Raw genomic sequence first — 21726 nt, forward strand, 5'->3', positions numbered from 1 at the left:
TACTGCAACTGCACTCCAGCCTGGGCAACAGAGCGAGACTTCATATCAAAAAAGAGTTTATTAAGGGATTATGCTATGTTAGATTCCAACTTTTATTTTAAGTTTTTGAATGGACCTACATTGAAACACACCCACAGGAACTTATTATATATAGATCCTAGTGTAAATTACTAGGTTTTTCACTTTTAAAACCATGTTTTGTGTTTTTTTGTTGTTTGTTTTTTCTTTTCTTTTTTTTTTTTTTTGAGACGGAGTCTCGCTCTGTCCCCCAGGCTGGAGTGCAATGGCGCGATCTCAGCTCACTGCAAGCTTCGCCTCCTGAGTTCATGCCATTCTCCTGCCTCAGCTTCCTGAGTGGCTGGCACCACAGGCGCCCACCACTGTGCCCGGCTAATTTTTTTGTGTTTTTTTGGTAGAGATGGGGTTTCACCGTGTTAGCCAGGATGGTCTCAAGCTCCTGTTCTCATTATCCTCCCGCCTCGTCTTCCCAAAGTGCTGGGATTATAGGCATGAGCCACCACACCCCGCCAAACATGTTTTTTTGGTTTGAAATTTCAGTCAAGGTAAAAACCATGTTTTTATAAAAGCATAGTCTCTGTGGCTGAATTTGCCTTGACTCTTTCAAGGGGAGTACGGTTAACAGACCATTATCATTAGGGTTCTGTTATATTAAGACAAGCTGAAATTGGATAGGAAGTGTAAAGTTTGGAAGACTCATGTTCTTGGTTTTGATTGTCAGTACATGGAGGTCTTGGAACATAAACCATGAATCTGTCTTGTTTTTCAGCTTGCAGTTTGACCCAGCACCTCGTAGAGGCGAGCCCCATGTTACTCGTCGCACCCCAGACTACTTCCTGTAATGAAATTTTAAACTTGTACAGTATTGCCATGAACCATATATCGACCTAATGGAAATGGGAAGAGCAACAGTAACTCCAAAGTGTCAGAAAATAGTTAACATTCAAAAAACTTGTTTTCACATGGACCAAAAGATGTGCCATATAAAAATACAAAGCCTCTTGTCATCAACAGCCGTGACCACTTTAGAATGAACCAGTTCATTGCATGCTGAAGCGACATTGTTGGTCAAGAAACCAGTTTCTGGCATAGCGCTATTTGTAGTTACTTTTGCTTTCTCTGAGAGACTGCAGATAATAAGATGTAAACATTAACACCTCGTGAATACAATTTAACTTCCATTTAGCTATAGCTTTACTCAGCATGACTGTAGATAAGGATAGCAGCAAACAATCATTGGAGCTTAATGAACATTTTTAAAAATAAGTACCAAGGCCTCCCTTCTACTTGTGAGTTTTGAAATCGTTCTTTTTATTTTCAGGGATACCGTTTAATTTAATTATATGATTTGTCTGCACTCAGTTTATTCCCTACTCAAATCTCAGCCCCATGTTGTCTTTTGTTATTGTCAGAACCTGGTGAGTTGTTTTGAACAGAACTGTTTTTCCCCCTTCCTGTAAGACGATGTGACTGCACAAGAGCACTGCAGTGTTTTTCATAATAAACTTGTGAACTAAGAACTGAGAAGGTCAAATTTTAATTGTATCAATGGGCAAGACTGGTGCTGTTTATTTAAAAAGTTAAATCAATTGAGTAAATTTTAGAATTTGTAGACTTATAGGTAAAATAAAAATCAAGGGCACTACATAACCTCTGGTAACTCCTTGACATTCTTCAGATTAACTTCAGGATTTATTTGTATTTCACATATTACAATTTGTCACATTGTTGGTGTGCACTTTGTGGGTTCTTCCTGCATATTAACTTGTTTGTAAGAAAGGAAATCTGTGCTGCTTCAGTAAGACTTAATTGTAAAACCATATAACTTGAGATTTAAGTCTTTGGGTTTTGTTTTAATAAAACAGCATGTTTTCAGGTAGAGCTTAACAAACTAATGATGTGTTTACTTAGTGCAGTTTCTGGTTATGAATATTATATTGCTATGTATATTATATGGACTCTTTAAAATGATTGACAGATTGGCAAATTCTTAAATCTTTGTACATTGTTGAGTCGTATGTTCTTAGAGTTAAATTTGTCTCCGATAAGAAAGTGTTAAAGCATTAGCCTGTGTCAAGTTCTTTGAGTGATACTAGTGAAACCAAATAGAAAACTATTGTTGGATCATGGTTTAGTCTTATGTACGTTCACCTGAAGACAAAAATGGTACTTAAAGTGGCAGTGTTCAACATTTGAGTTTTTCCACCCTTTTATCCTTCAAATAGGATTAGATGTTAAAAAACAGTTCTTCTGTGGGAACTAATATTTGATATTTTAACATACCAGAGTAAATAGGAACACTTAATCATACTTGTGAGTGTAGTAAATAAAAGTTTTCTTGCTTTGTGCTGTGTTGAATCTGGAACCAACAGGGAAGTTATAGCATATCCCCTCTTTTCTGATCTAATTGATCATATTTTTAGTGGCTTTTGTAGTTAATTTTCCAAAGCAAAAGGCCGTTAGGGTTTCTACATTTCATTTCATTTCATTCTTTTCTTTCACAAGAAATGCATTATCTGTGTGTCTTTTTGTTGCTCTGTCACTCTATATGCCCTTTCTCTCCAACTGAACAAATAGCTTATCCATGTTTTAATACCCAAGTAATCTAGACACCAAGCAGCTTTTTTTCGGGTCCTGTGATACCAGAATTGACTAAGGAATACGTATATTGTAATTGACATGTGGTGTTATCTTCCAGGTACAAATGTGCTAGATTTTGTGGTTAGTGGAATGGGACTTGTGACAAGAATAGCTTGGTTTTAGAATAACTAGGGTTTAAAAGAATTGTTTAGTTAGAGACTGGGCTTTGGCCATCTAAACTAGAAAGTGTTAGTACCCTAACTTTTGAAAATGGCTATGGTAAGGAAAATGTGTAAGTAAGTATAGTAATTTTCTTTAAAAATACGTAATCATGGTTGGATGAGAATCACTAAGTTGGGTGTTAATTGATGTCTCAAGGCCAGGCACGGTGGCTTACGCCTGTAATCCCAGCACTTTGGGAGGCCGAGGTGGGTGGATCACGAGGTCAGGAGATCGAGACCATCCTGGCAAACATGGTGAAACCCCGTCTCTACTAAAAATATAATAAATTAGCTGGGTACAGTGGTGGGCACCTGTAGTCCCAGCTATTCCAGAGGCTGAGGCAGGAGAATGGCAGGAACCCGGGAGGCGGAGCTTGTGAGCTGAGATAGCACTACTGCAGTCTGGCCTGGGTGAAAAGAGCGAGACTTCCTTCTCAAAAAAAAAAAAAAGGTCTCAGTAACATTAGAATGGGATTTTCATTGATAAACTTTCAAAAAGCTTGCCATAAGAACAGGCCTGGCATAGTGGCTTATGCCTGTAATCCCAACACTTCAGGAGACCGGGGCTGGCGGATCACTTGAGGTCAGGAGTTGAAGAGCAGCCTGGCAACAAGGCAAAACCCCATCTCTACAAAAAAATACAAAAATTAGCCAGGCTTGGTGGCATACCGTATCCCAGCTACTTGGGAGGCTGAGGTGAGAGGATCGCTTGAGCCCAGGAGGCGGAGATTGCAGTGGACTGAGATCGTGCGCCTGTACTCCAGTCTGGGTGACAGATCCAGACGCTGTCTCAAAAAAGATGATTCTGAGTTTGTATAGTGAGGGCTTGTAGAAATTTTGAAACTTATTTTGTAAGATTACAATGAATTTGTACATGATGTGCTCATGTTTTGGGTTGAGTATCCTAGACATTTTTTCGTTTGCTGTGTATTAAGCATTTGTTGGTTGTAGTAGGTATTTCTTAAAAGGAAGTTTGTCAATATTAAATTAGTTTCAAGAAGGACTTAGCTCAGGAAAAGGATAGTTATTTCTGTGGTTCTCAGCTTTGATGCCTACAGAGATTCTGATTTAAATTGCTGGAGGAGGGCCCAGGCATACATTTTTACGTTTCCCATTCTAATTTACATCTAGGGTTAAAAACAGCCGGGCGTGGTGGCTCATGCCTGTAATCCCAGCACTTGGGGAGGCTGGGGTGACTGGATCACCTGAGGTCAGGAGTTTGAGACCAGCCTGGCCAACATGGTGAAACCCCCGTCTCTATTAAAAATACAAAGCTGACCAGGTGTGGTGGCAGGCGCCTGTAATCCCACATACTCGGGAGGCTAAGGCAGGAGAATCACTTGAACCCAGGAGGAGGAGGTTACAGTGAGCCGAGATCGTGCCATTGCACTCCAGCCTGGGCAAAAAGCAAAACTCTGTCTCAAAAAACAAAAACACCTCACTGCCCTGTTTCCTAAGTACATACTTAAGAAAATTGGGATACACGGTTGTGGTTCATGGAAGTAGATAAGGAATTAAAAGTACCGTGTGACTCTGTTTCAGTGGTGACTTTACCTGTTTAGTATAAATATACCTTTACTTCCAACCATAAATGTGTTCTTAGAAATGGGCTGATAGTTTAGTAAACTATAGTTTGGTAATAGGCTTGTTTTGAGATGGGTTTTGGTTCTGTGAGCTAAAGCTATTTTTCATTAAAGCCTTAGTCCTCACACATTCTTTTGACATATTTCTAGTCTTCATAAACTTTTTTAATGTAGATTTTTTTCCCTTCACAGGTATACATCTGTTTTAACAAATAGCCTTATGAAGGTTGTAGATGTATTATTTTGGGCATGCCTGGTGATCTCTATATTTTTTCCAATGACAGTTTAAGCTTTTTGTTTTAGGAATGTAAGTACGTTTTATTTCTATTTTTTATTGTATATATTTAATTGCACAAATACTACTGTCTAGAAAAAAATGGGATGTTGCTAACAGCATTGTTGGCTTGTAGGCAGTGCTGTCCTGTAAATAGATTGAAATGTATTTTTATCAGCTGGTATATAAACTTGAGGGAGGAAAAAGGTGAACTGTGTTTGAATTGTTTAAAAGTTGAACATAAAAGATCAGTGGTAATCAAGTAAGTGAAATAGGCAATAGACCCCAGTTTGTTTTATATTTGCTGTCATGCCTGGACCAGAATTCCTCATTCCCAAGAGTGAAAGAGGAAATAATTATAGCTAATGAGTGAATGCTGGAAAAAGTCACACTCTTTTGTTTTTTTAAGGAAAAGCACAAACCCTCATGTCTGAGGTTGAATTTAATTAAGTACAGCTGGCCTCCATAGTCAAGGGTTCCACATCTGAGGATTCAGCCAACCATGGACTGAAAATATTTTTGGGAAAAGGAACCAATAAAAACCAATACAGTGGCCGGGTGCAGTGGCTCACGCCCATAATCCTAGCACTTTAGAAGGCGGGGGTCGGGGGATCACCGGAGGTCAGGAGTTCAAGACCAGTCTGGCCAACATGGTGAAACCCCGTCTCTACTAAAAATACAAGAATTAGCTGGGCATGGTGGTGCGCACCTGTAATCCCAACTACTCGGGAGGCTGAGGCAGGAGAAGCACTTGAATCTGGGAGGCGGAGGTTGCAGTGAGCCAAGATAGAGCCACTGCACTTCAGCCTGGGCAACAGAGCAAGACTCCGTCTTTAAAAAAAAATTACAGTGTAACTATTTACATAGCAATTTCATTGTTTAGGTATTATGAGTAATCCATAATTTATAGCCAGCCATCAGTATCCACACAGGGTTTGCATCGAATCAGTCAATGGATTCAACCAACCTGGGATTGAAAATGCGGTGTTTTTTGTTTTTTTTTTTGTTTTTCCTGAGACAGAGTCTTGCCTGTCACCCAGGTTGCAGTGCAGTGGCATGATCTCGGCTCACTGCAACCTGTGCCTCCCGGGTTCAAGCGATTCTCCAGCCTCAGCCTCCCAAGTAGCTGGGACTGACTACAAGTGTGCCTCACCACACCCAGCTGATTTTGGATTTTTAGTAGAGACGGTTTCACCATGTTGGCCAGGCTGGTCTGAAACTTCTGACCTCAGGCGATCCACCTGCCTCGGCCTCCCAAAGTGCTGGGATTACAGACATGAGCCACCGTGCCTGGCCAAAGAAAATGCAGTATTCTTGAATGCAGAACCCACTGATAAAGGGGACTGACTTCCAGACTTGAGTATCCAAGGGAGGTGTCCTGGATCCAGTCTCCCAAGATTACTGAGGGATGACTAGTTTGTATCCTCAACAGGCTTGGGAGAAGTAGCCAGGATTTTGTCTACTCTGCCTATAATGCTACTAATGCAGTAAACCACTGCTCTTATTTTACTACTTGGGTCCCTTCAGAATCTATTTTGAGATAGCCTCAGCCATGGTGTACAGTCTTCTCAACCATTCAGTGTTGTTAGTGAGAAGGACTTTAATGTGTTCTTCCTGCCAGGTGCAGTGGCTCACGCCTGTAATCCTTATCACTTTGGGAGTCCAAGGTGGGTGGATCACTTGAGGCCTGGAGTTGAAGATGAGCCTGGCCAACATGGCAAAACCCTGTCTCCACTAAAAAAAACTAGCTGGGTGTGATGGCACTTACCTGTAATACCAGCTAGTTGGGAGGCTGAGACTAGAGAATCACTTGAAAGCGGGAAGCAGAGGTTGCAGTGAGCCGAGATCGCGCCATTGCACTCCAGCCTGGGAGACTGTCTTGAAAAAAATATATTTTTAAGAGTTTTCTTCCAAGAAATAATGTAGCTGTTCTTTCTTAGTGCGGTGGTAGGCTGTAGCCACCAGCAAGCGAGATTTCTGATGGTGGAAGTCAAAGGCCAGAATCGTGATAGGAAAGGAAGTTAAGAGTGCTTTTTGCTCCATAGAACACTAGGAAGACCACAGTGGAAGGTCTAATTAAAGCTATTAGAAATGCCCAAACCTGTTGGGTGCCTCTGCCTCAAGGCTTAGCATACCTTCTGATCTGCAAGGAGACTAATCATTAGGCTTTTTGTAGTTCTAGAACTGCTCTGAGTATGGCATTGGAACCTGGGGATAGGAGTAAGAGCTAGTAATTGGGTTTGGCAGGCCTGGTCAAAGGAGAGCTTTAAGGTCAGGTATGTCCAAATGTGTCAGGAAGTAGGTTACATGGTGTGGTAAAATATACCAGATGGAAAATCTGTAGATAGAATGTACTCTTACTGTTGAGTCCAACTTGCAACGTAAGTCCCTTTGCAGTGAAGGTCTTGAGTATGTATTGCATGCAGCAGGCAGAGGAGTGGGAGGAGAAACTATAATGTATTTGGTCTTGAACATTGTTTTCCAGAACCACATTCATCTCTACCTTGGTTGAAATGTATAAAACTACCATTTTAATTTTCATCTTTTCATTGATCTATGACTAAAATTAGGATGCAAAGACAAACCCAAGGCCTAGCCCACTGCTTCCACTTCAGAGCTACACTGGAACTGGCTGTAGGGTAAAGTGATATAGGCAATTTAAATATGAGTCAAGATTTTTCGGATGGCAGTATGGCTCTCATGGCCTCTGGAAGGATTTAGGTGATGTGCGACCTGGTATGGCCTCTTGGCCTGTTGCCACTGCACCAGGTTTTGCCCTTAATTTTAGTCTTGGCTCTGGATTTATTTAGGGTATTAGTGATAGCTTTGTTGGTCTTTGGGTTTTTTTAGCTTCACCACAGATCCTAGGAAAAATAACCATACTCTAGAAATGAGAAGCCAGAATTTTTAAAGTAGGGCTGGGAATATGAGTAGACATCTTTTGGATTTTCAAAATGTATTTGCTTAAACCACCTTTTGGCAGCAGTTGGACATTTCTGCTATCAACCTGAGTGGCAGATGGCCTACAGCATTTGGTATGTTAAAAGAGTAGAGAGTAAGTGATTCATGGTTTCTGAAATACATCAACTTGACGTTGCAGTCTTGAAAAGGCAATAGCTGACATAGCCTGGACCAGCTTGGGTTTCCAGTGCACTCAATGCTGAAATAATTGCTGTGAAGGGTTGAGTTGAATTCAGAGTGACTTAGGAGAGTAGTCGCTACTGAATGTTCAATCTTTGAAATGACAGAATTAGCTTATAGTGAATATTGTGTAGCACTGAGCATTTCCATGTGCCAAGCATGTTACATGGATTGAGCTTTTTCAACTCTGTTGAGAAGAGCAGAGAAGGTTCTGCTATTCAGGCATTCTGATCGCAGAGTTCCTGATTTTCAGGAAGCACTAGGTTTCTCTTGCCTTTGCTGAAATTCTTATGAGTGGTGTTTGAAGGGTGGGCAAGAGCCTACATAGCTTTAGGGTTTAGATGTGTCACTCAGCCGCATTCAGGAAGCTAGGTGTGTGATGGGCCCTTTGGGGAGTGTGGTGAGGAAGGCTTGCATGCTGGGCCTTTTGAATGTTGGCCCAAGTCAAGTAGCCTGGTTACGGCATTCTCAAGAGTTCATGGACTACCAGGCGCGGTGGTTCACACCTGTAATCCCAGGACTTTGGGAGGCCGAGGTGGGTGTATCACGAGGTCAGGAGTTCAAGACCAGCCTGGCCAAGATGGTGAAACCCCCGCCTCTACTAAAAATACAAAAAAAAAAAAAATTAGCTGGGCATGGTGGCGGGCACCTGTAATCCCAGCCACTCAGGAGGCTGAGGCAGAGAATTGCTTGAACCAGGGAGGCGGAGGTTGCAGTGAGCCGAGATTGCACCTGGACAACACAGCGAGACTCATCTCAGAAAAAAAAAAAAGAGTTCATGGACTGATCTTTGTGTCTCAGGGGCATTTTTTTGAGCCAGAGTTTGAAGGGGAGTTAGGTGAGGTTCAGCTGAACCACCACAACCTAACAGTTGCTCTTGAAGATGAAAGAATTTTCACAGTGGACCCAGATTAACAAATACTAAAGGAAAACCAGAAGGTATATATGGAGTGGAGCGCCCCATCCCTAACTTTTAAAAATTCATCTAAGTGGCATAATTCCTCCATTTTTCATTGAATTACTGACTGAAGTGTGGGTTTTCTTGTAGCTGAAGAATGACCTAAGTTTTTTAGACTGTTTTATAAACTGGGATTCTGTACAAGACTGCTGGAAACTAGTCAGCTCTTTAGGCTGACAGTTGTAGTAATGAATGAAATCTCATGCTAGCCTGTCATCACCTGACCATCTTCCCCTCCTTCTGAAGACCCTTACCTTCTAATCTGAGAGGAGTCAGAAGCCAAGACCAACTTACTTTCTTGTCTGGTGTCCTGATGGCCAGTTAAAGTCTGATACGGAGGACTTGACTCTGTAAACAATGCCCATCTCTAATCTGTATGGGTGCACGTTTTTTTTTAAATGGATCTTTTCTACTCTTATTAGTATAAAATACATACTTGTAGTAAAGCAATAGAGATGAATATAAGTTTCTCCTTCAGCCTTGTTGGTCTGAGGTGGTTACTACTAATGGTTGTGGATGTTTTCACAGTCATATCAGCAAGTGTGCTATGGGTAGGGTGGTTGTGCTCCAGTCTTCCTTCATGATGATGTGTATTAAATTGCTTCTTTGGGAGCAATACTCCTCTCCCGTTTAAAACAAATAGTAACAGACACCATTCTGCACATTGCATATTTTCATTTAGCATCTTGGGTATTAACCAGTGTGAGCTTTTATTTTACAAGTAACAGTGGTGAGTTGGTGGAAGTATGATGGGTTCCTGAAATAGTTAAACATGGAGGCAAAACTGAGTAAACTCGCCAGCTTGTTAATGTGTGGCCATGGTTGGGCACAGCTCCAATATAGGGTGACTGGTTTACCCGGTTGCTTAGGACTTGGTTTTCCAGGAAGCAAAACTTGCTTTCTTCTTCTTCTTTTTTTTTTTTTTGAGATGGGGTTTCATTCTTGTTGCCCAAGCTGGAGTGCAATGGCACGATCTCGGCTCACTGCAACCTCCGCCTCCCAGGTTCAAGCGATTCTCCCACCTCAGCCTCCTGAGTAGCTGTGATTACAAGTGCGTGCCACCACACCTGGCTACTTTTTTTTGTATTTTTAGAAGAAACGGGGTTTCACCATATTAGCCAGGCTGGTCTCAAACTCCTGACCTCAGGTGATCCACCCGCCTATGCCTCCCAAAGTGCTGGGATTACAGGCGTGAGCCACTGCCCTGGCCAGTGGAGCTTTCAAACCAGAACAGTTGGTCACCCCCAATGTGGGTTCTGTGCCTATGTGTTAATAGGCACAGAAAGAGCCTTTCCCACCCTTATCAACTAGACAAAAATCCAGGCTCTGCTTTGGCTCTCAGCTGGGAAATTGGTGGGGGTAGTGGTAACTGGGCGAATTTACTCACACCTGAGCTCTAAGACTATCTGCTGCCCGGCCTGCCGTCTTGCATCCACAGGAACCTGTCTTTGCATTAAAAGTCTATGACTGAGATCCCCAACTCCCAAGATTCCAAGCCTTGTGCTACATGCTCTTGTTTGTGAGGATTCCAAAGCTTCTTAAGTCTCAAGGCAAAGGACAGAAAGGCAGAGATCTAAGGAGAACAGAGGATTAAATTTATAAGAATAGGAGAAAGGGGTGAAGCAAGGCAGGTGTGTGTTGAGGGGTGAGAGGTTCTAGCAAGAGGGCTTAGGTCTTAGCCAGGGTGTATGTAGTAAGGGGCTGCTGCCATCTGGGAGAGCACAGCAAGTGAAGTGGGCAAGAAGAGATGTTACCATGGTATTCGAGTAACTTCCACTGGGTAAGTAAGCCACCACCAGGCACCAGCTGAGTTGAGTGGTATTCAGTAGCTACTTACTGTGCACTTGTTATGTGCCAGGCATTATTAGGCACAGAATGAATACAGCAGTGTACAAGACAAAGTGCCCTTGTAAAGTGAATACCCAGGAGAGACAAATATAAAACTCCAATAGGAATAATGTACTTTGAAGAAAAAGCAAGACAGGAGGCCAGAAGGTAAAAGGAGGTACCCTTTTAGCCAAAACGTGCACATACTGTTGTGCACATTGCTTACTGCCCAACTCAAGTTTGTGAATTTTGACAATTTTTTTGGCTGATGGCAATAGTATATCTTGATGTGATGGCTGTTAAAATTTCAAAATAAGTTTTAATGTAAATTTAATATACTATTTAGGTTGGTGGTCTCTGAGGAGGTGACACTGAGCTGAGACCTAAAGGATGAGAAGGAGCTATTCCGTCTCACCAATCTGCATTAGATGCTGTTTATCGCAAGGTGACAAATCACTTGTTTTGAAAGAGAATGCTGAAGTGTAGCTTGTAGAAAAGCACTGACCGTGACCTTATAACATCCCTAGAGATTTCTGCCATCTGGGGCAGTGGTGGGGAAGCTGCTGGTTGGGAGACTGCTGTAGTCCAGGCTGCGCTGTTCTGACCAGAGCCTGCTGCCTACAGCTGAGCGGCAGGATGTGGCTAGAGGAATGGACACAGCTGTGCTGGTGGGACTCATGCAAATGTCAGATGGACCATAGTTACTGCGGGATAGTCCTCTACACTTCCTTAGATTCTTGGGCTTCAAAAGGACTGATTAACACGGTCTCTTCTCAAATTGCCACCTCCTCTCTTTATAACACTGATAACCTCGCCAATATTCATACTTCAGGGCACAAAAGATAGTGTCTCTCTCTCTTCTTCCTGCCATTACATCCAGCAATCTTTTTTTTGGAGACAGAGTTTTACACTTGTTGCCCGGCTGGAGTGTAGTGGCACGATCTTGGCTCGCTGCAACTTCTACCTCCTGGGTTCGAGTGATTCTCCTGCCTCAGTATCCCGAATAGCTGGGAATACAGGCATGCACCACCAAGCCCGGCTTAATTTTTTTGTATTTTTAGTAGAGACGTGTTTTCACCCTGTTGGCCAGGCTGGTCTCGAACTCCTGACCTCAAGTGATCCGCCTCAGCCTCCCAAAGTGCTGGCATTACAGGCGTGAGCCACCCCTCCCAGCCAACATCCAGCAGTCTTTCTGCAGCTATACCTCTATCCTTGGCCTCCTTAGTTGGATTATTCCTATTAGCATACAACATGGCTCTGTGTCTTAAAGCCTAAAAACAGATTCCTTTGACTTCACAGTCCCTTTAAGTGCCTGCCCTTTTTCTATACTGCTTTTAGCAAAACTCCTTGAAAGAACTGTGTCCTCTGTCTACCTTCTCATATCACACTTTTCTCAACATACCACCCCCTGAAATTACGGCTTTATCAAGGTGATTTTCCCATTTGCCAAGTATAGTAGATGTTTTTTCTGACTTTAATTTTGTTTTTATTTGAAATGATTGACCAAAACAATTTCCCAGATACAGTTTCTTTGCTTGTCTACCGTTACACTACACTTGCTTGTTTTCCTCCTACTTTTTTTTTTTTTTTTTTTTTGAGACAGGTTCTCCAGGCTGGAGTACAGGGGCATCATTATATCTCACTGCAACCTCGACTTCCCAGACTCAGGCGATCTTCCCACTTCAGCCTCCACAGTAGCTGGGACTATAGGTGTGTGCTACCATGCCCAGCTAATTTTTAAATTTTTTATAGAGACTGGATCTCACTATGTTGCCCAGGCTGGTCGTGAACTCTTAGGGCTCAAGTGATTCTCTTACCTTGGCCTCCCAAAGTGCTGGGATTATAGGCATGAGCTGCGGCACCCAGCCCCTCCTACCTTTTTGCTGATTTCCAGACTCCTTTGCTAGTTCTTCCCATCCTCTAAATATGGAAATGACCCAAGGCTTAGTACTCACACCACTTTTTCTCTCCTCTTCCAGGTGATCTCATCTAGCTCTGTCTGTATGCTGAAGAGCCCCAATTTGTATCCTTCGCCCACCTTCTCCCCTGCACTCCTATTATATATTCAACTGCCTACTTGACATGACTCAGATGTCTAACATGCATCTCAAGCAATTCCTGATCTCCCAAACACCTTCCATCCCAAATCCTGGTGTTTCCTATCTTAGCAAATAGTACCACCATTCATGCAGTTATCCTTGACACCTGTTTCTTTCATCCTCCACATGTGGTTCATTCGCTACACCTCCAAATACATCTTTCTCTTTTATCTCTACTGACTCAGTCCTAGTCCAAGCCTCCTGAAAGGTCTTGCTGCTTCTCTTCTTCCACCCACTACAATCCGTTCACACAATCACAAGAGCGCTCCTACCACATGCTGCTTACCCTCCATCACCTGAGGCTACTTAATGAAAATAGGATGAAGTGACCAGGTGTGGTGGCTCACACCTGTAATCCCAGCACTTTGGGAGGCTGAGGTGGGTGGATCGCTTGAGGTCAGGGGTTCGAGACCAGCATGGCCAACATGGTGAAACCCCATCTCTACTAAAAACACAAAAAATTAGTCGGGCATGGTGGTGGGCGCCTGTAACCCCAGCTACTCGGGAGGCTGAGGCAGGAGAATCACTTGAACCCTGGAGCCGGAGGTAGCAGTGAGCCAAGACACCACTGAACTCCAGCCTGGGTGACAGAATGAGACTCTGTCTCAAAAAAAAAAAAAAAGGCCAGGCGCGGTGACTCACACCTGTAATCCCAGCACTTTGGGAGGCCAAGGCGGGTGGATCACGAGGTCAGGAGATTGAGATCATCCTGGCTAACACATGGTGAAACCCCGTCTCTACTAAAAATACAAAAAAATTAGCCGGGCCTTGTGGCGGTCGCCTGTAGTCCCAGCTTCTGGGAAGTCTGAGGCAGGAGAATTGCTTGAACCTGGAAGGTGGAGCTTGCAGTGAGCCAAGGTCGCGCCACTGCACTCCAGTCTGGGCGACAGAGCGAGAGTCCATTTCAAAAAAAAAAAAAAAAAGAAAATGGGATGAAATTCCACTTTCTTCACAGAGCTCTTCATGATTTGGTCCTTACCTACTCTTCTGCTCTCCTTTGTTTTCACTCTCCCTCTCCCCCCATTCATTAATCTCTAACCATATTAGCCATGCTGTTCCTGAGACATACCAAGCTCATATTTAGAGACACTTTTTCCATCTCTTTCTGTGGCTGGGGCCTTCTTATGCAGGTTTCTGTTTAAATGTATTGCCCTCCTCTCCCTTTGTAACCCTACTTTGTTTTCTTCATAGTATTTATCCACCTGACATTCTTTTATTTGTGCTTATCACATTGAACCCACTAGGTGGTAAGCTCCCTGAAGGTAAAAATCCTTCTCTTGTTTACCACTGTCTACAACATGATGGGGAGAGGGTGCTTAAAAAAATATTCATGGAATGACTGACTGGCCCAGCAGTTTGCTGGGCCTAGGCTCAGAGATTTGCCTGGAGAAATCCCTGCCACTCAGTAGTCCCTTGGCACACAGGCCTTCCTGACTGGGCAGTTAGCAGTCAGGCACTTGGCTTGTAGGACACACCCATGTCATACTTGACTACCTCATTGATGATCCCAGTCTAACTCCTGGGATGTTCAGCAACTCGGCCTGCCTGGAGTTCCATGGGTGGCTGGCTGGCTGGGCTTTGCAGAGTTTTTAAATTGCCCTTTCTCTCGGGTAGTCTTTGCCCCAGTGTGCTGTCTCCAGACGACATATTGGTGCTGGGGTCCTCTGGGCGGAGGGGTAGGGAGACTTGGCCGGTGATGATAGGTGATGCCTGTCATTGTTTTCTCATCTGTGAAGGAGTCCTCGCTGCATTGTACTGCACTGCCCTGCTCCTAACTGAGTCTTCCTGGACCTGCTACCAGATCCTGCATTTCACAGGTCTCTGTCAAACTCCATTTCACAGAGGGACACTGTGACCCAGATGGCTGGGGGCTACTTCCATGGTCACTCTGTGGACATGGGATTAAGTTGCACTGGCCTTCAGCCTCTGGTGGCCAGACTGGGTTTCTGGACAGGAGTCTGCGTCCAGGAGGGGAGAGAAGGCAACCTTTGGAGGGGCCAGAGGGCAAGCCTGGAAGAGGGCAGGCTCAGTGAAATGCACCCTTGGGACAGCCACCTGGCTCTCTGGCGCCGTCTGTTGGTCAGAGCCGGTCAGTACTGGTAGTTCTTGGGGGTTGACCTGGACCAGACAGACTCTAGAGCAGTTATCTAGTTAGCAGTTATCTAGTCCCTGTCCCTGCCTTAGCTTGGGCCCAGCATGGCAACTCTGAGCACATGGGGGGTACCGTGTATCCACATAGTCTTTTCTCCTTGGAGAGAGGTGGGTGTAGCCCATGCTTTTCCACGAAGTCAGACTCATCTGTGGTGAGTTAGCCAGACCTAGGTTCAAATCCCACTTCCCCACTTTCCTGCTCCAAGGCCTGGGGCTGGTTACTTAACCCATCTCAGCCTTGGAATCTCTCCTATAAAACGCAGATGATAATAGTAACCACCTCCTAGGGTTGCTGTGAGATTAAAAGATTATAAAGAAAGAGCTTAGCTTGGGAATCTGGCAGGCCCATGCTCCAGGAATGTTAGTGGCTGTGCTCACGGGCTTGCTGATTTGGGCAGGATTACTTTTCAGTCCCTCCTTCATGGGTAGACCCACTTTGGCTTGACCCACAGATGTGGGTCAAGAAATGTTTTCCTCCACCACTTAGGTGTAGATGCCACTTCTGCCTAAAGATTCCACAGCAGCTTCCCAAGGACAGGTCCATAGTCCACCAGGGAAGGTATTGCACTGGCTGGCTCAGATAGAGGAAAGGAAGCTGTAGCTTTCTGTAGCTTTGTCCAAGGTCTTAGTTGAACTCTTGGGCCATGGGCAGATAAGTCCTCCCTGTGGCCTTGCAGACATTCCTCACCTTCCCTAGCAACATCTCCTGTATGTCTCCAGCCTTGGCTGTGAAGGGTTGGGAAGCCATGTGAAGGAAAGGCTCCAGGGGCTCAAACTTCCTTCAGGAATTGACACTGGCATATGTTAAGAATGTTACATGCATTCACACATTGTCACTACCTCCTAGCTTTTTTTTTTTTTTTTTTTTTTAAACAGAGTCTTACTCTGTCGCCTAGGCTGCAACGGCACAATCTCGGCTCACTGCAACCTCCGCCTCCCAGGTTCAAGCGATTCTCCCACTTTAGCCTCCCGAGTAGCTGGGATTACAGGCACCTGTCATCATACCCAGCTAATTTTTTAATGTATTTTTGTAGAGACGGGGTTTCACCATGCTGGTCAGGCTGGTCTCGAACTACTGACCTCAAGTGATCCTCCTGCCTCGGCCTCCCAAAGTGCTGGGATTACAGGCATGAGCCACCATGCCCGGCCTTTCTCCCCCTTTTCTACTGAGTTATGATTTACATGCAGTAAAGTATACAAATATAATTGTAGCTCAGTGAATTTTTGTATGTACATACACTCATGAAACACCATCTGGACCAAGATACAAAATGTTGGCTGGGCATGGTGGCTCACACCTGTAATCCCAGCATTGGGAGGCCAAGATGGGAGGATTGCTTGAGCTCAGAAATTTGAGACCAACCTGGGCAACATGGCAAGACTCCATCTCTACAAAAATAAAAATAAATAGGCTGGGTGCAGTGGCTCATGCCTATAATCCCAACAGTTTGGGAGACCAAGGCGGGTGGATCACCTGAGGTCTGGAGTTCGAGACCAGCCTGGCCAATAGGGTGAAACCCTGTCTCTACTAAAAATAACAAAAATTAGCTGGGCATGGTGGCAGGCACCTATAATCTCAGCTACTCAGGAGGCTGAGGCAGGATAAGTGCTTGAACCTGGGAGGTGGAGAGGTTGCGGTGATCTGAGATCATGCCACTGCACTCCAGCCTGGACAACAAGAGTGAAACTCCGTCTCAAAAAAAAAAAAAGCCCAGTGTGGTGGTGTGCACCTGTAGTCCCAGCTACTCGGGAGGCTGAAGTGGAAGGATTGCTTGAGCCTGGGAGGTCAAGTGCAGTGATTGCACCACTGCACTCCAGGCTGGGCAACAGAGCAAAATCCTATCTCAAAGAAAAAAAAGAAAAAGAAACAGAAAAAGAAAAAAAAAATATTTAACATCCCCAAAACTTCCTATCAATACTTGTCACCTGCCAAAAGTAACCTTTCTTTCTTCTCTCACCGCAGATTCATTACTGCCTGGGGCTTTTTTGGTCTTTATTTAAATGGACTTTAGCAATTGATATTCTTGTGTTTAGCTTCGTTTGTTCAACATTGTCCATGAGATTCATCCACATTGTGTATATCAGTAGGTTCTTTTTCATTGCTGTTTAATATTCCATTAAGTTAATATACTACAGTTATTTTTTTCATTTTATAGTTGATAGATTTATTCTTTCTTGATTCTTATGAATAAAGCTGCTATGAACATTCTTAAATGTATTTTCATGGACATAAGTGCTTATTTCTGCTGAGTATATATCCAGAATTGGAGTTGCTGGGCCACTGGGTATATGTATGTTTAGCTTTAGTAGATACTGCCAGTTTTCTGAAGTGTGCCAATTTGTACTCCCACCAGCAATGTATGAGAGCTCTGATTGTTCCACATCCTTGCTAACACTTTGTATTGTCATTCTTTTAAGTTTAGCCATTCTGGTGACTAAAATCATTGATTTTCACAAAAATCCTGTGATGTGTTGGTATTGTTATAATCCCCACTTGACAGACAAGGGGTCTGGGACTCAGCAAGGAGAAGACACTTATCCCAGATCATGCAGGATATTAGCAGCAAGTGGGAAACAGCAGGTCTGTGTGATTCTTCTGCATCTGTGGCTGCATGCATTTTTTTTTTTTAACTTTTTTTTTTTTTTTTTGAGATAGAGTTTCACTCTGGCGCCCAGGCTGAGGTGCAGTGGTTCTATCTCGGCTCACTGCAACCTCCACCTCCTGGACTCAGGTGATCTTCCCACCTCAGCCTCCTGAGTAGCTGGGACTGCAAGCGCACACCACTACGCCTGGCTAATTTTTGTATTTTTTGTAGAGACGGGGTTTCGCCATGTTGCCTAGGCGAAACTCCTGGGCTCAAGTGATCTGCCTGCCTTGGCCTCCCAAAGTGCTGAGATTACAGGCATCAGCTACAGCGCCCAGCCTGCATGGAATTTTAAAGTCAGAATATTTGAGTGTGTCAAATATTATCTTATTTTCATAATTTCTTTCTACAGCACTTAACTTCCTGGCAAATACAGTCAAGTAAGTGCATGATCACCCAGTCATTCCAGGGAATACTCAGTTGAGTGTTCTGTCCCTCCACTCCTATCCAGGGGCACGGTTACATTCTGTGGAGGTTATGTGGTCATGGCATGGAGTGGGAAGTGAGGGGGTTAAGGTTGTCTGGTCCTTGGTCATCATCATCTTCCAGTGCTGCTCAGGGAGGCAGGCCAACTTCGCCCCTGCCAGTTGTGGGTTATCATCTCTGGTTTCTACTCTGCCCACAGATGTCTGCATTCGTGCCATGGTCTCTGGCTTGGACTGTGGCGTTAGTGCTCCCTTTATTATGTTTATTATCCCAGAAGTTCTTTCCTGGTTATCTGGCCCCTCTCAGCAACTTCATGCTGTTCTAGGGCCTCACGACACATGCTAATGCTTCCTGGGATTCTCACACATTAGGCATGGAACTGAGATGCTCCCAGGGCCCCCTGCATAGGCACACCCAGCTGCCATTTCTACTTGACTGCTACCATACTTTCTCATCATGGAAGATTATTTGGACTTTACCCACAGACAGATTCTCCCCTCTCTCAGAACCTCCAAACCTGTCTGGGGTCCTAATCCCTCCCTATCCCTGGGTTGGTTGAGAGAATGGAAGAATGAGAGAGAGTCCCTTCTCAGAGACCCATACTGGAAGCTAACTGCATGCAGTGTTATCCTCCCCACCCCAAGCCTGGCATCATACCTTCTTTCCAATTCTTTCTGTCTTTTTTTTTTTTTTTTTTGAGACGGAGTCTGGCTCTGTCGCCCAGGCTGGAGTGCGGTGGCCAGATCTCAGCTCACTGCAAGCTCCGCCTCCCAGGTTCACGCCATTCTCCTGCCCCCGCCTCCCAAGTAGCTGGGACTACAGGCGCCCGCCACCTCGCCCGGCTAGTTTTTTGTATTCTTTAGTAGAGACGGGGTTTCACCGTATTAGCCAGGATGGTCTCGATCTCCTGACCTTGTGATCCGCCCGTCTCGGCCTCCCAAAGTGCTGGGATTACAGGCTTGAGCCACTGCGCCCAGCCTCCAATTCTTTCAACAGAGGAAGGTGAGGCCCAGAGACGTGAAGTAAGTTACCCAAGATCATGTAACAGAGGCAGGTGGTCTGACTTGAGTGGCTATGCTTACCCCGTATTAGAGGACCAAGACTGAGAGAGTTGACACAGCAGGATGCAGCCAGGAGACCTTTGACCATGCAGACTGAATACTTCCTAGCTTACATGCTGTCCTATGGGATGGAACATGTATCTAAGTCCAGAGTCTGTCCCATGGATGGGTGCATAAGAAATGGAATGAGAACTGAATTCTGGGTTGCAGAGTCCTGTTTGTTTGTTTGTTTACTTTGAGATGGAATCTTGCTCTACCGCCCAGGCTGGAGTGTAGTGGCAAGATCTCCACTCACTGCAGCCTCCACCTCCTGGGTTCAAGCAATTCTTCTGCCTTAGCCTCCCCAGTAGCCGGGATTACAGACACCTGCCACCATGCCTGGCTAATTTTTGTTGTTGTTGTTGTATTTTTAGTAGAGACGGGGTTTCACCATGTTGGCCAGGCTGGTCTCGAACTGCTGACCTCAAGTGATCCTCGTGCCTTGGTCTCCCAAAGAGGTGAGATTACAGGCGTGATCCACTGTGCCCGGCCCAGGGTCCCGCTTTAGATGCGCTGACAGGGTTGCTCCTCATAGGAATCCTCCTGTGAATGCTTTATAGCAATGAAGACTCCAACGAAGACTTACAAAGGAATATCATTTCTGGGAATGAATTCATCATAAAAACTGGATTTTCACATCTGGAATATTTGAATCAAAGGTCTTTAGTCTCCCTGGAGGTAGTATGCTGGGAACAGTTGTAAATTAGAAAATGTTCCTGCATTTGAGGAATGGGGCTAAGATTCACTGCCTGGGCTGTGATGGCAAATACATAGCTGGGGCTGGTGTGATGGCTGGGAAAGTCTCTTTGGTTTTGTTTCCTTCCTCTGAGGACAAGGGGTTTTGATTTCCCCTTGGCGTGGAGCATATGGAGTGACTGGAGTAAGGGTGGAGCCTCAGCTTCCTCAGGGCCAGCTCTGGTAACATAGGTACCCCCGCCCCTCACACCCACACATGTATCCACACGTACCACAGGGACTCTGTGGGGGCCAGTCCTTTCTGACCTGGAGTCATCACTATGGATAAATGAATGGAGATGAGTCACTCCCAGCCTGTCCCACAGTGCTGCAGCTACCTTGGCCCTCCTGAGTGGAGGGTTTGAGAGAAGGTAGGGTTGATCCAGAAAGTGAGGAGCTAAACTAGTCACCTTTGATGAACACTGTTGGCTCCTTCCTGGCAGTGCTTCACCACTGAGACGCTACTACAGAGGTTTGTTCACTTATTCTAGGCTTGAGGATCACCTGGAGAACTTGTTTAAAGGGCAGAAAAACCTGCCCCCAAGGAGTTATTAGATTGAAAGTGGACCCAGGAATCTGCATTTTTCTTGAACCAATTTATTTTTAAGTTAAAAATTTTGAATATGTAATACATTCATGTGAATTGATACCCAAAAGGTAGAAAGGGGTATAAGGTGAAAAATTATTCTAACCCATCCCTCAGTGACCTAGTTCCCTTCCTCTGAGGCGACCAATTTCTTGTGTATCTTTCCTGAGATAATCTATACATAAAGCACCATATACAAGCAAATGAAATATGTTTTATTTATTTTTTGAGACTGGGTCTCACTCTGTCACCCAGGCTGGAGTGCAGTGACATCATCTCAGCTCATCGCAACCTCTGCCTCCTGGGCTCAGGTGATCCTCCCACCTTAACCTCCAGAGTAGCTGGGACTACAGGCTCACGCCACCACACCCAGCTAATTTGTGTTTTTTTGTAGAGATGGGGTTTCACCATGTTGCCCAGGCTGGTCTCGAACTACTGAATTCAAGGGATCTGCCCACCTCGGCCTCCCAAAGTGCTGAGATTACAGGTGTAAGCCTCCACGCCCGGCCCTGAAATCTCTTTTAAAAGCAGGCATTTCTTGGTAATTCTAATAAAGGGGGTTCTCAGACATATTTGGAAAAACATATACCTACTTTTATGCCAGACCCTGTGCTGGGCCCCCAGGCTAGCTGTGTGACCTGACACTGCACAGTCCTGCTTAGGATGCTCAAGGAGAGTTTGTAAGGTACCACCTTGCATACCATAGGCAGGGGAGCAAAGGGGCTCCAGTGGGTCCTGCCTAGGAGGCCTGAAGCTGGAGCTGCTGAGGGCAGGGCTGTGCTGTAGAGAAAATATCTGAGAGCTGCAGGCGTTTCATCTTCTGTCATCAGCTGTGGCACCTGGCAGACACTGGATACCACAGCTTGTAGACAAAGACCTGGTCACTCAAGACGCTGCTTGGCATTCCTGCCCAGTCCCATCCCAGAGGCACTGTAAGTCTCCGGTTTCTTCAGGGGGCCCTGTGTGGAAGTATCTTTTGTCTTCCTGTGTCAGGGATACCATCACGTGCCTGTTGGCTAGGCGAGCCCGGCGCCCAGTCTCCTAGGACAGGGAGAATAATGTTCCCGAGCAGAGCGGGGTGGGGCTTTCAGACTACTCCCGTTCCTTTACTGCTGGCTTCATTCCAGCGACCTCATCACAGCCTTCCTGGGAGCACCCCAGACAAGAGTTCTGTCCAGGCCGGGCCCTGGCTGCCTGGTTCACTGCCGAATCCCCAGCACCACGCCTCGCATGTGGGGCTCAAAGTATGTTTAGTGAAGGAATGGGTACCTACTGCTAGATGGAGGTCATCTCTCTAGACTTGGGGTTTCCCTACATCATACAACGATGGCTATTTTTGGCACGGAAGCCTCTTTAGAAGTCAATAGTAGGAAATAAGGGCT

At 45.0% G+C, this 21726-nt stretch overlaps 1 protein-coding gene across 1 annotated transcript in view; it reads left to right on the forward strand.

The window, feature by feature from the left end:
* Positions 1-1896, forward strand: part of PPP2CA (protein phosphatase 2 catalytic subunit alpha) — a 32198-nt gene extending 30302 nt beyond the window's left edge. The window contains exon 7 of the mRNA XM_033181204.1: positions 788-1896. Within this exon, the coding sequence (XP_033037095.1) occupies positions 788-860 (73 nt within the window). The 3' untranslated portion in view covers positions 861-1896. The remainder of the gene's footprint in view (positions 1-787) is intronic.
* Positions 1897-21726: the final 19830 nt, after the last annotated feature.

The sequence above is a fragment of the Trachypithecus francoisi genome, unplaced genomic scaffold (assembly GCF_009764315.1).
Source record: "Trachypithecus francoisi isolate TF-2019V2 unplaced genomic scaffold, Tfra_2.0 Lachesis_group2, whole genome shotgun sequence".
Lineage (NCBI taxonomy): Eukaryota > Metazoa > Chordata > Mammalia > Primates > Cercopithecidae > Trachypithecus > Trachypithecus francoisi.